The sequence below is a fragment of the Vigna unguiculata genome, chromosome 11, assembly GCF_004118075.2.
Source record: "Vigna unguiculata cultivar IT97K-499-35 chromosome 11, ASM411807v1, whole genome shotgun sequence".
Classification (NCBI taxonomy): domain Eukaryota; kingdom Viridiplantae; phylum Streptophyta; class Magnoliopsida; order Fabales; family Fabaceae; genus Vigna; species Vigna unguiculata.
In genome coordinates, this window is record NC_040289.1 from 25,942,229 (window position 1) to 25,958,605 (window position 16,377).

The 16,377-nt window shown below is 36.1% G+C and overlaps 3 protein-coding genes across 3 annotated transcripts; all 3 read right to left on the reverse strand.

The window, feature by feature from the left end:
- Positions 1 to 1,280: 1,280 nt before the first annotated feature.
- LOC114168806 lies at positions 1,281 to 2,789 on the reverse strand. Its single transcript, XM_028053762.1, has 3 exons — positions 2,556 to 2,789; positions 2,396 to 2,478; positions 1,281 to 1,651 (listed from the first exon to the last, which is right to left on the reverse strand). Exons 1-3 carry the CDS (start codon positions 2,713 to 2,715, stop codon positions 1,511 to 1,513), a joined length of 384 nt encoding a protein of 127 aa, XP_027909563.1. The 5' UTR covers positions 2,716 to 2,789; the 3' UTR covers positions 1,281 to 1,510.
- Positions 2,790 to 4,189: 1,400 nt separating this feature from the next.
- Positions 4,190 to 6,459, reverse strand: LOC114168700 (peroxidase P7-like). The gene is made up of 3 exons (XM_028053607.1): positions 6,166 to 6,459; positions 5,778 to 5,969; positions 4,190 to 5,116 (listed from the first exon to the last, which is right to left on the reverse strand). Exons 1-3 carry the CDS (start codon positions 6,376 to 6,378, stop codon positions 4,565 to 4,567), a joined length of 957 nt encoding a protein of 318 aa, XP_027909408.1. The 5' UTR covers positions 6,379 to 6,459; the 3' UTR covers positions 4,190 to 4,564.
- An 8,545-nt stretch (positions 6,460 to 15,004) lies between these two features.
- On the reverse strand, positions 15,005 to 16,042 carry LOC114170293. Its single transcript, XM_028055775.1, has 2 exons — positions 15,872 to 16,042; positions 15,005 to 15,754 (listed from the first exon to the last, which is right to left on the reverse strand). Exons 1-2 carry the CDS (start codon positions 16,040 to 16,042, stop codon positions 15,005 to 15,007), a joined length of 921 nt encoding a protein of 306 aa, XP_027911576.1.
- Between the last annotated feature and the right edge of the window lie 335 nt (positions 16,043 to 16,377).

The window sequence follows — 16,377 nt, forward strand, 5'->3', positions numbered from 1 at the left end:
CATGCAGAAAACCTAAAGGATATTTTTGATGAAGTTGTTCAAGAGATACTAGTGTCTGGTTTTATACAGAACAGCTACAGTTCTTATGTTAAGTCCTGTTGTGTTAGTTGGAAAAAAATGTCTATGTTGATTATAGGGAGCTTAGCAAGGGTACAGTTTAAGACAGGTTTCCAATTCCTTTAGTAGAAGACCTCATGGTTGAGCTGAATGATTCAGTTATTTTTTCAAAAATTGACTTGAGGGTCGGTTATCATCCAGTGAGGATGGATCATGCAGATACACACAAAAATGCATTACGAGTATTTTGGTCATGCCTTTTGGACTTACAAATGCCCCTAGGGTCCCCAGAAACTTTTCAAAGTTTGAATTTCTCGGAAAACTTTTATTAGCTTTCTTTAATGATATATTGATTCATAGCAAGAATGATATGTTGAGAATTAAGAAAAATTTACAACCAAGAATCATGATCACTTTGAAAAAAGGAATGCTGGTAGAGCTCAGGATGATGGAGAAACTTGAAAACTCCATGAAGATTCACTTGAAGGAGAAAGCTCAAAAACAAGGAAGAACCAAAGGGTAGATCACTAATCTTTGAAGTCTTCGGATGTTGGTTCAATTGGAAAAGAGATTCACCATGTTTCATTCAACTCTGTAGTTCATCTAGGCATGTTTTAGTTTTGTTGGAACTACGTGTCATCAGTTTAATTTACAATTTTGTAAATTTGGACAGATGTACAATATGAAGCACAAACTCTAACAATGACAGAGGACATGACACAGACATTACAACACTAGGACACAACATATGCACCAGAAACAAAGACAAAGAGAAGCTCAGATTAAATGAAGGCAGTACCATAACAAAAGATCTAAATTTAGAACGTTATTTTTATATTCACTTTTAAAAAGGTGAAATTCTATCTTCAAAGACATATTCTATTCTCATTTTCAAACCAACTTTTAAAGTTTTACATCTATTTCATTATGATAACCATTCTCACAAAAACAAATGAGACACTCTTTCTAATATTGTATTATATTTCAAATTGAATTTTCTAACAGTTTAACAATGTTAGTGTGTCCGACCAATCTAGTGGGATATTTCTACAAAAATACTCCATCTATATGCAAGTGGAATTTCAAGTATGACAAATTTGTTTAACTAGACATCTATTAAGGAGTATCAAAGGCACAATGTATAGGTCTCAGTACTGAAAACGTCTACAACACCGTATACATAAAAAAAGACGACCCTGTACTGCATAAGTTATAGATTATCAGAATCAAAATCGAAAAAATTAAGTATCGCTTTTAGACAAATTGTAACCTCCAAGAGACATAACCATTTTTATGATCTTCTAGTCATAAGGGGAAAACAAAACACAGAATAGCAGTTTGCATCTAGTGTTTTTGCAGAATTTTTGTTCAGAGATAAAATCAAAGAATAAATTGTGATATTACAACAAGAGCAGAAGATGGTCAAAACCTGGTTCATCTAAAAAGGCTTATCTTATTTAGATTCTTTGAACACAACATGGCGCTTCACCTTTGGATCATACTTCTTCAGCTCAAGCTTTTCATTCTTCTTGCTTTTCTTTATGGCATAAAAGAATCCAGTTCCAGCCGTTGAGACAAGCCTAATAACCTTAGACTATGACCACAAGAACAAAAACAGCAACAACAATCACACTTCGTTATCCAGATCAACAAGCGAACAATTAATGAATAACAAAATGTGAAAAGAAAAAGACACCTAATCTGTGACAAATTCACTAGTAAGAAGTTCTTTATGGCATGGTGATTAATAAAGGGGAAAATACCGGTAAATAAAAGGACAAAACTTGTATCTACATCAAAAAATGTAAACAATATTCTTCTTTAAACCCACCAAAGTTACCATTTTCAAATAAAATCCTGATTGAACCAAGGTGCCAGAGTGACCAATACCTTAGATGACCTTGCCTTAACTATTTCTGCGGACTTAAGATGAAACATTAAGGACCTAAAGGGTAAAATATCTTGGAAGACCTGACCCTAATCTATCTGCCAACTTATGGTAGAAACATTAAAGGCCTGATCCTGACCCTTAAATGTTGCTTGTACTATTATGAATTACTAATACCAAACTTCAATTCTAATTGGAGAATCTTATTAATAAGTTTATGACTAACTCAATCTCACCAATTCTTGTAAGGAAATTCTTATACCTCACTTAAGGTCATATTTCTAATCAAAGTGGAATATCCAAAAGAGAACAACGCAAACAATACATTCAATCCTTTATCTAAGTACTGTTCTAGATTAAAGAAAAAAACATGAGCATGTAGCAAATACAACAATGAATGGCCTATTGATTGACAGATAAAATTTGCAGAAATGGGAGCTAGCAAGCTACCTTTTTCTTACTGGAACCTTTTCCGGCCATACAAACAACAGGAGAACGTGTTGGGCGGCAAAACATGTCCTTTGACAAGTAATCTACATGTAATCAAACATCCCCAGAAATTCAGTTTAGTGTTAAGTTAACGATAAAAGGGTTTATGAATTTGCATTACCTCTGGAGAAAAGACCATTGGATGAGAAAGAGTTGAAGGGCCTGAAATTTGAGGGAAGAAGAGTGGAAGAAAAAGGAGAGTGATTGAAATTGAAGATTGAATTTCCTTTACCACCAGAAACAGTGAGCCCTGAAAAAACATGCGCTGTTGCACTCGCCATTTCTCTTCTTCTCTCCCTACAGGATAAGATAAGGTAAAGCCACAACAACCTTTGCCTGCGCCTATTTAAGAATGTCCACTCTATATTTCTGTATAAATTTCGTCATTGTGTAATTTTAAAATGCGTACAAAAATTATATATTTGATGATTCAATCGTTTAAAATTAAACATTAGTTTTCTAATTATTCTTTCATTTTTAACAACAAAATGTTATGAAATAAAAATAACATTAATTTCTCAATTAATTAAGTACAATAATAATATTTAAGTATAAAGTGATAGCGGAAAATATTGTAATAAAATAATATATTGATTAAATATGATGTAATTCAAATTCTGAGTTTTTAGCATTGTTTCTTTAATGAATTTTCAAAATGGACTAAGGTTGATATATTAAAAAAGTTTATAATATATTTTAAAACATTAAAATTGATGTTTACTAATATACTTTGAATCTCAATAGAACGATATTAAAAATTCAATAAAACATTTAAATTCTAGATGTAACTTTAGGGAAAATAATATTAATTAGAAGGATGAGTAACAAACAAAATGTACAATATATTATGAAAATTTGAACTTCATAAACTTAAATAAGTTTTTAAATAAATCTTACCAACCCTAAGTGGATAAGTGTCCAAATCAAATAAAATTTGTCCTAAAATCAATTCATAAATTTACTAGTTCTTGGGTACTTATTATTTTATCTTTGTATATCACTATTACAATTTTTCTATTACATAAGATTTTTCTTATAAATTAATTAAAAGATTTTACAAAAATTGTTTTTTTTTGTCAATTTTTTTAGAATTTTAATTCATAGATAATTCTTTTTTAAATAATTATTTCTTACAAAATTATAAAATTTGCAAAATTTGCAAGTATTTTTTAGAAAAATTTTTTACAAAAAAAGTATTTTATATAAAATATTTTACAAAAAATAATTAATAATAATATTTTACAAATATTTTTTTCACAACAAAATTTATAAATATTTTGTATGAAAAAATTTCTAAAAATAATTGATAAAAAATATGAGTTTCTTAAACGTAATTCTAGAATAGTTAAAGAACAATTTCTTTTTCCTCTCAAAGTCTTAGAAATCATAGCAGATTTCTTTTTTGTTTTCAAAAGCTTCAATTGTGAGAGTCAACGTTCAACCCAATGAATGACCATCATCTCACCAAAACTAAATCAATTGCTAAGAGAAATCTACCTTCTAGTTTAGAACATTACCGATCGATTTTAGGAATTAATGAGCAATGAAATTATGGGAATTAAAAGTTAAGTTTTTTTATTACCAATACACAATAATATAACTGATATTATAATTTTTTTTATTATATTATAAATGTGAGTTAAGTATCAAGTTCATGATTAATGTTTAGTAGAGATTAGTTTATTATTCTCTTTCATTTTTGATGTTATATTCGAATTTAGAAATCAATTTATTCAGACCAAGGAGTAATAGTGATTGTACCAACTTGCAATCTTAAAAGAAGATGAAGAGAATTTGAAAATACATAAATGTGGACTGGGACAAGTAGTGGCCCAGTAGGAAATAACAACCTAAGAAAATCAAAACTTTAAAAGCTAGACATTAACAAGTAAATAACCAAAAAAAAACCACTAACATTAATAACATATAAACCACGACACACGAAAGATGTAGTCAACTTTCGACCACAACCTCGTAATTAATCACTAAAATTCTTTCTTCATCTATAAAACACGTTACTTCTAGTTATTATGGTGATCATCAGCTACACAACATGAACAAAACGGCATAAGCACGATCACGACGATGAAGATGATGATCATTATTTCTATTATTATTGCCATATTATGATCAATTCAGCACCCTGCAGTTCCTTCTGATTTCTCCATTGGTCCCAGTGAGAGGACTAATGTTGCCCATCTTCACCATGGCAGCAGCAAAGTCCCTGAAAAAGGCAGCAGAATTGGCGCTGTAGGTCCTCACAAGGGCATCTTGAGAGCCACCATTGAAAAGCACTTGGTCAGAGTGGAGAAGGCCACGCTGGTTCACAAGGTCAGTGTAGTAGTTGTTGTCAAAACGGGTTGGTGTGACGGTGTCAAGAGGGGCCAAGTTGGTGTTCCCTCCAGAATTAGGACAATTGGCCCTTCTTGTGGTGGCAAAGTTTGGATCAATGTTGGTTTCGTTGTATATGCGAGTTCTGAAGAATTGGCACTGTGCTTGGCCAATTGTGTGGCCTCCCGAGAGCACTGTTAGGTCTCTTGCTGTCAAACCTTTCGCTGCAAACATGGTTATCAGGGTGGCAAGGTCTGAGGCAGGTGAAGGGATTTCGGTGTTGGCTGCATTCTGATTTGCTGTTCTTGAATCTCTTCTTCCTAGAGGCACTGTCCATGAGGGTCCTCCTAGCTGCAAACAATCATGGATTTTAAATTCTTTACGCATACATAGTACTGGAAAAAACACTAAAGAACACATTTTCATCTAATGTTTTCTTTTGTGAAACTCTATGGTTGTGTGTCAGAGAGAGATGTTGATGAACACACTAAAAAGAGAAAGGGAATATTTGGTGAGATTGTAGAAACCTTAACTTTTCATACAGTTTCTTCACAAAGAGATAAGGTAGGCGTGAGACATGAACCTTGATTTTTGTTTTATATGATGATTTTATTTACTGTGTGATATTTTTGGGTGAAATTGTATGTCCCACTAATGCATGATGATAGATTAAGATAGAAAAGTGAAACCGAAAGTGGGGAACATGGTTTGAAAACAGGCTCATGCAGAAGAAAATGGAAATAAAGAGAGAAACCGACATCAAGTAAATTACTAATTGACTTATTGTGAGAATGACTTCACATCAGAATCTCAGTGACATCAGAACGCAGTCTGAATAGGAGAAGGAAAAAGTGTATACTGTTCATATTTTACTTTTATTTTCTGTGCATTGCGTTCACTTTTTCTAACTACTCATGTGAAATAAATTATTCTAATTGGTTATTTCTGTTAACTATACTAATTTTGTTCGCAGGGTTTGGTTATTATATAAATCATGAAGAATTGGACTCACCAGAACTATTCCATCTCTTGTGGCAAGAGCAAGAATATCAGCACAAGACACAGTGGCATTGCAAGCAGCTTCAACGTTGGTTTTAATGGTGTCAATAACTTCGAAGCCCCTTGCTGAATTTCTGTTAGGAAACGCGTTTTTCTCTCCTGTGAATGTTGCAGTGTCGTCCAATAGAATTGATGCATCACAGCCCTGCAAACAAAGAAATAATCAAAACCATAAAGAGAATAGTTTTGAACTATGCACATGAAACCAAAAAAGCTAGAAAGTTAAAGAAAATGCAGAAGATAAAAGTGTAAATTAGGCATCCATTTGGACACATTTGATCGTAATATGGAAAAAAATGTGAGCTTAGATCGAAAGTGCAAAGTGGGGTAGCAAGGTTTACTTGTACAAAGCAATCATGGAAAAACAAGCGAAGAATAGAGGCACCAATCCTAGCTTCTGTGCGAATGGCTTGTATCATTGTACGACGCACTATGGCTTGAAGGTTGGGGCAAGTTCTGGCATAAAAGGTGGAAGAAAGTTGTGCATTGCTTGAAAAGGCAAAGAGAGAAAGAATAGAAACTATAACAAAGAAAGACTTGTTAATGGAAGACATGTTGTGTATAACTAGTTTGAATAGCTAAATAACTCTTTTTTCTGTGAGTTGTGAAGTTGGTTTTAGAAGAAGAAACCTTGCATGATATTTATAGGCAAAAGGGTGTTATGCATGCAGAGAAGAAGAGAAGAAAGAGAGTTAGATATGAGTGAGAAATCAGAAAATGGAAAATTATGCCTTCAATTAATTGTGTTCGGTTCAATTTTCAAACTTGTCTGCTCCTACTTTACATAGACGCGCTTTGCTTTTCCTCTGGGAAATGAAAGGAAGAAAAATTGTAAAATGAAGACAAAAGATATGATTAAAGAGTGGTTGACTTTATCCAAAAGTATGCATGAAAACAAAGGAAAAACTAATAGTAGTAACAACATATTTTGAGTAGTATGAATAATGTAGGGTTTGAAATATTCTTTCATCAGTGTGATACAACTTTAGAGATTACTATATGTGCGTTTAAGGAATATACATATTATTGTGGTTAAAATTGAAGTTATTTATTTTTTGGAATTGTATTTTTTTAGCCTGTCTAAATGGATTGATGTTAAGTTAGTATTTAAATTTATGGGCTGATTTATTTTATAAAATAATAATATTATTTTATATATTAAAATGGTTAATTAATTTAGATCGAGTTAACATAAATTTAATAAATAATAATGTTCATTTTTTTCATTACCAAAGAAAATGTCTACTTATTTACATGACTGAAACTAATTTAGTTTAATGTGGTTTTAGATATTGAAAGGGAAAAAAAACACTTTATATATTAGTTAATGGTAGATTTTAAAGTAGAGTTATACAATAAAAAAAGTATATAGTACAATAATTAGTGTAATTTATAACTATGCTATACAGTTCTTTCTATCATATAAAAATAACTCTTGGTTTTAGCTATTGTATTGGTAAAAAAATTAAATGATAAACAATCTATAAGTAAAATACTTGAATAATATTATCGAGTACGGTAAACAAACACTTTGATTCTTGAAATTAGAACCCGCTATCGTATTTTGAGTCCCGATACTTTTTGACTAAACATATCTTACTTTTATTACAAGTTATTTTCCTTATAAACAAATTATATATCAAATATATATTTGAAATGACATAGAAGTGCTTAGTTACTTGTTGCTATTTTTATTTTTGAATATGTATTAATATAACTATTTAAGTTACATATTTCAAAAAATTATTAATGATATTGATTTATCAGTTTTTGGATATTTTTTTTATTTTAGGAAAAAGATTTTTTGACAATTCTTTTGATAAAGTATTAATAATATTCATATGTCATCACTTAATTAGATCAATATTTTTTTATAAATAATTTATTATAGTTTGAAAAGAGAAGAGAAAACTTTTGTGAACACTTTATCAAAGTTTGTTAACAAGTACTTTTTCGACATATTTATTTTATGGCTAATATGATAGCACCAAAATGATTGATTCATCAAATTATGTCACTTCTTCTTTTTGGATAAATCTTTTCTGGTCGTAGTTTAATTATTTATTTATTTTTATAAAGGAGTAGATGATTGTTGTTACTTTACACATCAGCAGTATTAGTTGCTTTTTATGATTACGAGAAGGAAAAGTATTGCTTGACTCACTTTTAAATCTACATACATTTGACAATTGGTTTTATAATAAAATATTATATTTATTATAATAAAAATAAATATAAACAAAATATATATATGAAATTTTAAGTTGAGTATAACAGAAAAATTAGAGTGTCAAACTAATATGCTGATGAAACTTATTTTGTGTGGTGGGTATACACAATATACAATTAAATATTTTATATTTTATATTATGAATTCACGAACAAGTATAAAATTTATATATTACTTTAAATTTTCGAATTTAACTTAAAAGTTATAAAACCGTCGACCAATCATTTTAGCTGCAAAAGTAGAAATTGTTTCCCATTAACAAAAAGTGCTGACTTTTAATCATTAACGCGTTGTTTTTTTGGATAAGCCATGTGCTGTTCAGTTTGACTACCTATTACTTTGTCTAATGTCTGTGCAAGAGTTTTTTTATTTCTTTTTTATTTTTTTAAATAGATTTTAGTTTTTTGTTTGTTTTTTCTTTTAAAATTTTATTATAATTTAGAAATGCCAAAGTGGTGTAAAAGGAATCTCTACTATTGACCAAGTTATGCGTGCTCTAAGTTTGGGTGTTGAAGACTTTCAAAAATAAACACAGATATGGTATATGTTTAATTAATTTGCTGAAAAGAAAATTATATATGTTTAATATGTTGATTAATTAAAGGTTTAAGTAATTGATAAATTTGAAATTTTTTAATTAAACTATTAAATTTATGTAGTTAATTGAATTTTTTGAAAATTTAAAATTTCAATTGAGTTGTTTTTGTTAATTTTTTTAGTTAGATAATGTTATTGCTAATTAAGTGATGTGATTTTTTTTTTTATGATTTAGAAAGTAGTCCAATAGCATATATGGTTCTATAAATGTTACTCAAATATTTTAATATTATAAAGTTAACCATGAATAGAATTGTATTAAAGTTTTATTTTATAAAAAAAAATTAAAACTTTTCTCTAAATCATCTCTACTGTTTCTCTAAGATTATGACTTAATCTTTTATTTCTTTGAAGATACGAGTTCATTTTAGGACTTCATGTGGTATAGAGGGCAATACAACCAACTAATCAGATTTGTGAAAAGAGTAAGTTCATTAGCTTTCCACGAATCTTTGTTCTTTTGTAATCATGTGTGTGTACAAATCATTAATTTGAATTTTCTTTGTGTAATTAGAGCTACCTGCATTAGTGCAAATGTGATTTAATGGCGCAAACAAATTGGGTCACAATGAAAACGTAGCTAATGTTGACGCAGTGAAACTTTTGAAAATATTGTGAAAGTATAGGCTATATGGTTCAGATAAAACCTAGCATATTATATAGGCTACGGTTCTATAGATGAATCATAACGTGTACTGAGAAAATTTCATTATAGGTTATGATTCATCCAAATAGTTGTAGCATATACTTGTATATGCTACGATTTTATTTGAATTGTAGCCTAAATAAAGTTATTTTCTTCATTTTTTACTTGTTTGTGAATAGTCATGTTACCTCCCGTTGTTACAAAATTTGTTGTTTCCTCCTTTGTTATGAAACAATAGCTTTTTCTTGCCTTGTTTTCTTGGTTTTTGTTAAGAAGCATTGGGGGTGTCTGTAACATCCCGTCAGGATATTACGAATTTAATAAAATAAAATAAAATAATTAATTTCAATGCATTTAATAATACCTCATTTCCCAAAAACATGGGAAATTTAAGACATTCTTATTAATTCCAAATATACTCAAAGTTCGTAAATCATAAAATTGAACATAATTACAAAGCCTCTCATCCGAGGTTACAAATTATTTCAAAACAAAAACATGTAAATCTCCCAGACTATCCCCTCTCTGCTGCTAAGCCTCACCAACTCCACCTGCATCATCACTTGCTCACATGTACCGCGTACACGATCATCGCCAAACACAAGCAGATAGGATGAGCTAAAATAATAAGAAATAATTTTGCACCAAACATATATACATAATATACATTAAAAAAAATCTCATATTTTAATCCGCATGGCCACCACCATGCATGATATCATTCAGCGTCAAAGAACCCCCTCCTTCTTTAATCACATGGCCACAACAATGAAACATTAACACACCTTAAGGAAGCCTCGCTACCTTCCTTCCACATGGCCACAACCATGCCAGCAATGTTATACATCTCCTAATGATTTTCTCAAGGCGCCTTGCTGCCACACCTATCAGCCACAACCAATAGAGCACGTGCGGAAATCATGCTACGGATCACACACCGTAACGCCAGGTGGAGTTCCCAATTAAGAACATAGTCTGTAACGTCCTAGGACTACCAAACTCGTCAGCATATCACTAAGGAGGGCAATCCATCTGGACCCATCCGTACTAGCCATAACTAGCACACTCACACCGGCAACACTCGCCAACCTGAGCCATAACTCAAAGGTTCCTCGTGTTCATCTGCTATCCCGAGCCATAACTCAAGGGAAGTCATTCCGGGCCACAACCCATAGAATGTCACGTGCTTCACCCCTATCCTGAGCCACAACTCAAGGATACATTCCGGGCCACAACCCATGGAACACTAGCAAGCCCACCATCGAGATATCCTTAGAAGCCTTATAGACCATGCTTTACAACTTCCATCTCATACCATTAATACAGCGATAACCCATGCCTTGAATGCACAATGGCACCCTCGCTCGCTTAGGCTAAACGCCTTTGTTTAACTAGTCCAGCCTATCTCGCTTAACCTAGACCCACTAGCTTGGGCGAGCCTCCAACACCTCTGCAGCCTACGAAGTCTCGCTTAAGCAAGATCCTTCTCGCTTGGGCGAGACCCTCAGTCGCCCAGGATTAAAATGCCTCGTCTAGGCGACGAGTTCAACAAAACTACGAACCTTCCCTCGAGATCTCGCTTAGGCGAGAGGCCCTCGCCTAAGCGAGACACACTTCTACTCAAAACAACAATCAATCCTGCCTGCGCGAGATGTTCAATCAAACCACACAAACACCCACGAATTCTCGCTTGGGCGAGGCACACTCGCCTAAGCGAGATGACCTATCGCCCTAGACCAAATCACCCCGCCTAAGCGAGATGGTCGAGCAGGGAAGGTTTTCGAGTCCCTGCATATTTCGCTTAGGCGAGCCTGGCTCGCTTGAGCGAGACATGCAGACTTTGGCACTGTTTCACGCACACAACAATAACATACAAAATTCACACTCCCAAATCATGCCAACCAATCTAGAATAATGCACCAACTATGTACACACAATTCAGACCCAACATAAATCCCAAAATTCATGTTTAAAGCATAAGTTGCACTGTCAGTACCCAAACCCTCATTATTTCCATACAATTGCATAAAAAGTTTGATCCCATGCCACAAGAACAACCAGTACAACATCCCATCAACTGAAGCACGAAAATTTGGCTACACACACAACACAATCATGCAAAACAATACAATTAAACCAGGATTTCGAGTTCAGCTTCCTTAACCTGGATCCTTTGGCTTAGTAGTGGATTACTTGAAAGCTTCCAAAAACACCAACAACTCCCTTCTTTGCCTATCCCTCAATTCAGTCCCAAAACCTCCCTCAATCTGCCAAAAACTCTAAAATTCGTGCCCTCTATTCTGGAAAACAGTTCAGCTTGCCAAAACCCTCAATTTTACCCCAAATTGACCTTTTAGATGAAGCTTTAATGGGGTTAATTAAAAAAAACGAAAACTGGTTTTTATTTCTATTCAAGGCCCATTACTTGATGGTTTTTCAGCCCCTTTGGCCCACAACTAATTTTTAAGCAAAAAGAGTTAAATCTGACTTACCAAGGTTCGAACCCATGACCTTACTAAAACCAAAATCAAAGCTAAACCACCAAGCCAATTAATGTTTCATGTCAATTCACACACATTTACCATCATGTTATCACCCAACACGACCATGTATAATTTTAAAATAAAAATAAGTCAACCAAAACACCAATAACACTCATAGGACTCGAACCCAAGTCTTCTCACACAATCAAAGTACTCTCAACCATTTGAGCTAGTACTTTTCCACATCATACCCATTAGAATTTAATGTCATAAATAAGCTACCTACCCGCATTTATTAATTAATTACTTATTTAATTAATTAAATTCCACGGATCTTACATTCCCTCCACCTTGAAATTTTTCATCCTAAAAAAAGAGAACTTACCAGCAAACAGGTGAGGATACGACTTCCTCATGAGATCCTCCATCTCCCAAGTCATCTCCTGGGTTGCCTCGTCCCAGAGAACCTTCACAGTTTGGATCTCCTTCTCTCTGAGTTGCTTGACTTGAGAATCCAAGATTCTCACTGGTCTAACTCCCATAGTCAGATCCTCGCCCACCTGGACATCGTCCTTCTCCAACACATGATTAGGATCTGCCACGTACTTCCTCTGCTGTGAGACATGGAAGACGTTGTGCAGATTTGCCAAGTGTGGTGGCAAGGCAATCTCGTACGCTGCGGGTCTGATCATTCTCGTAATTTGGTATGGCCCGATGAACCTAGGAGTCAGCTTCCTCGACTTAAGAGCTCTCCCAATACCTGCTGTCGGAGTAACCCGGAGGAATACGTGATCACCCGCCTCAAACTCGAGTGGCCTCCTCCTCTTATCTGCATAAGACTTCTGTCGACTTTGAGTTGCACGCATACGGTCCTGTATCACCCTTACTTTCTCAGTGGTTTGCTGCAAGAATTCTGGCCCAAGCACCATTGACTCCCCATCCTGCTGCCAACACAACGGAGTCCTGCATCTCCTACCATACAATGCCTCGTATGGTGCCATCCCAATGTTGGAATGGTAGCTATTATTGTACATGAACTCCACCAATGGCAACATGTCACTCCACGTACCCAAGTGATCTAACACATAAGTCCTCAACAGATCCTCCAGTGACTGTATGGTTCTCTCAGACTGTCCATCAGTCTGAGGGTGGTATGTCGAACTCATTCTTAGCTGAGTACCCAAGGCATCCTGCAATGACTGCCAAAATCTCGATGTGAACCTCAGGTCTCTGTCTGACACAATACTTGCAGGCACTCCATGAAGTCTGACCACTTCTCTGACATACAAATATGTCAATTTGTCCATAGACATCTTCTGGTTAATCGGCAGGAAGTGCGCACACTTCGTAAGTCTGTCTACAATAACCCAGATCCAGTCATGTCCTCTCACAGACCGTGGCAAGTGCGTGACAAAATCCATGGAAATGTTGTTCCATTTCCACTATGGAATGTCAAGAGGCTCCAACGTGCCACCCGACCTCTAATGCTCAATCTTCGCCTTTTGGCATACTAAACAAGAAGCGACATAGTCGGCCACATCAGTCTTCATACTTGTCCACTAGAAGTTCGCTTTCAAGTCCTTGTATATCTTAGTCAAACCTGAATGTATGCTAAGACGATTCTTATACCCTTCATCCAAGAGCATCTTCCTTAGGACCCGACTGCGAGGTACACACTCTCTCTCTCTGAATCTCAGGATACCATCTCTGCCCATCCTGAAGTCTTTTCTCTTCTCGGTGCCCAACTCACTCACTATCTGCTGCAGTTCTTGATCTTTACCTTGTTCCTCCCTGACCTCATCCAAGAACTCATTAGTGATCTACAACATGTTGCACCGTATATGATCAGCACTTGTGTATAGATTCAAGTTCATATCTCGCAGTTTCTGTATAAGCTCCAACTCCTTCATCATCATAGCAGACATATGAACTCTCTTCCGACTCAAGGCGTCGGCAACTACATTGGCTTTACCTAGATGGTATAGAAGCTCAAAATCATAGTCTTTCAAATACTCCATCCAACGCCTCTGTCTCGTATTCAACTCTTTGTGATCTAATAAGTACTTCAAACTCTTATGATCACTGAACACTTGAAACTGCGAACCATACAAGTAGTGCCTCCATGTCTTGAGAGCAAAAACTACCGCAGCCAATTCTAAGTCATGTGTAGGGTAGTTCTTCTCGTGTACCTTCAGCTGACGAGATGCATAAGCAACAGGTCGTTTCTCCTGCATCAACACACACCCCAAGCACTGGTATGAAGCATCACAGTACACCTCAAACGTCTTGGTTGTGTCTGGGATAGCTAATATAGGTGCAGTGGTCAATCTCCTCTTTATATCCTCAAAACAGACTTCACACTCGTTTGTCCAAGAGAAAGACTGGTCCTTCCTGGTGAGTTGAGTCAATGGACTCACCATCTTGGAGAACCCTTCCACAAAGCACCTGTAATAACCTGCCAGGCCCAAGAAACTCCTCACCTCAGTCACAGTCTGTGGCCTTTCCCACTTCCCCATTGTTTCAATCTTCGTTGGATCCACTGCGATTCCTTAGGCTGAGATTACATGGCCCAAGAACTGAACCTCATCAAGCAAAAACTCACACTTCGATAACTTCCCATAAAGCTTATGCTCTCTAAGTACCTCTAATACCACTCGCAGATGATTCGCGTGTTCTTCTCTACTCTCAGAATATATCAGTATGTCGTCAATGAATACCACGACAAATTGATCCAAATACGGCTGAAATATCCTATTCATGTAGTCCATGAATATAGCGGGCGCATTCGTCACCCCAAATGGCATCACCACATACTTATAGTGGCCGTAGCGAGACCTGAATGTTGTCTTCTGCACATCCTCTAGTTTGACTAAGATCTGATGATATCCAGACCTCAAGTCAATCTTAGAGAACACAACTGCTCCCCTCAATTGATCCAGCAAGTCATCAATCCTCGATAACGGGTACTTATTCTTGATTGTTAACTTATTCAGTTGCCGGTAGTCAACACACAACCTGGAACTGTCATCCTTCTTTTTCACAAGTAATACCAGTGCTCCCCATGGTGATGCACTCGGCCGAATAAACTTCTTCTCAAGCAGATCCTCAATCTGCTTCTTCAACTCTGCCAACTCAGCCGGTGTCATCCGATATGGTGCCATAGATACTGGGCCAGCCCCAGGGATGAGATCAATGGTGAAATCCACATCCCTGCTTGGTGGCAATTATGGGATTTCATCAGGGAAGACATCTACGTATTCATCTACCACTGGAATCATACTAATCTTCTCTACAGTACTCTTCTTCTCCGTCTGAGCTACTATCATAAAACATGTAGCTCCCGCTTCAATCTCCTTCTCTGCTTGGTTGGATAATATCAATTCCAGTCCTTCTACATCTGGAAACACCACCTTGCGTTGCCCGCAATCGATTACCACATGGTTGTTGGCCAACCAATCCATACCCAGAATCATGTCCAACCCTTCCATTGGTAAGCAGATGAGATTCACCTTAAACTTGCGGCATGCCACCTCCATAGGGCATCCCACACAAATAGATGTGGCGGATACCTCTCCCGACGTTGGTGTCGCAATTATTAACTCGCACGCCAGCTCTCGCATCACTAGACTGAGCCTCCTCACACATTCATTGGATACAAATGAATGGGTAGCTCCTGAGTCATACAATACAACAACCTCGTGATCAAACAACAAACAAATAGTCTGTACTAAGTTACCTGACTGGGCTGCCTCGGTAGTCGTCAAGGCGAATACACGACCAGGGGCTCTAGGTCGATCCCCGACTGGTTTCTTCGCTGGTACACCTCCAGTCGGTTTCTTATTCGGGCAGTGACGTGCAAAATGGCCCGACTGATCACAAACGTAGCACTTACCAGTGCTACCACCACCACCACTAGAGTTTCCTGAGGGTTTTAGACAATCCCTCCGAAAATGCTCCCCACCACAATTGTAGCACTATAGTTTCTTAGCTAAACTTTGTGGCCTGTCATATGGCTTCTTTTGCTGCCGTGAATCAGAGGTGGTCTTCTGAGGTCAAGCCCCTCTGCTGGGCCCCATCTCTAGCTACTCTACAGCCTTGGCCTGCTCCACCAAGATTGGAAACTCCCTGATCCGGAGAGGTACAATAAAACGACGTAACTCGTGTTTCAACCCACCCTCATATTTTCTACATCTCCACTCCTCGATGACGGTGGGCGAGTAGAACCTGGCCAAGTACTCAAATATGTTTGTGTATGCCTGCATAGTCAGGTTCCCCTACTTGAACGTGAGGAATTCTGCCTCTCTCTCATGCCTGGCACTGTCTAGAAAATATTTCTCCAGAAATCTCGCCCTGAAGGAAGTCCAGGTAACCTCCTCGCCCTAGGTCTGCAGGAGCTGTTGCATGCCTGGCCACCAGTATTCTACGTCAGCTACCAGCAGGAATGAGATAAATGCGAGCTTTTGAGCATCTGTGCAATTGATCACTCTACAGATTTTCTCACACTCTCTGGGCCAAGCATCGGCCTCATCCGGAGTGGATTTGCCCATGAATTTTGAGGGGTTATGCCTCATAAAGTCCTCCATGGACACCGGACATG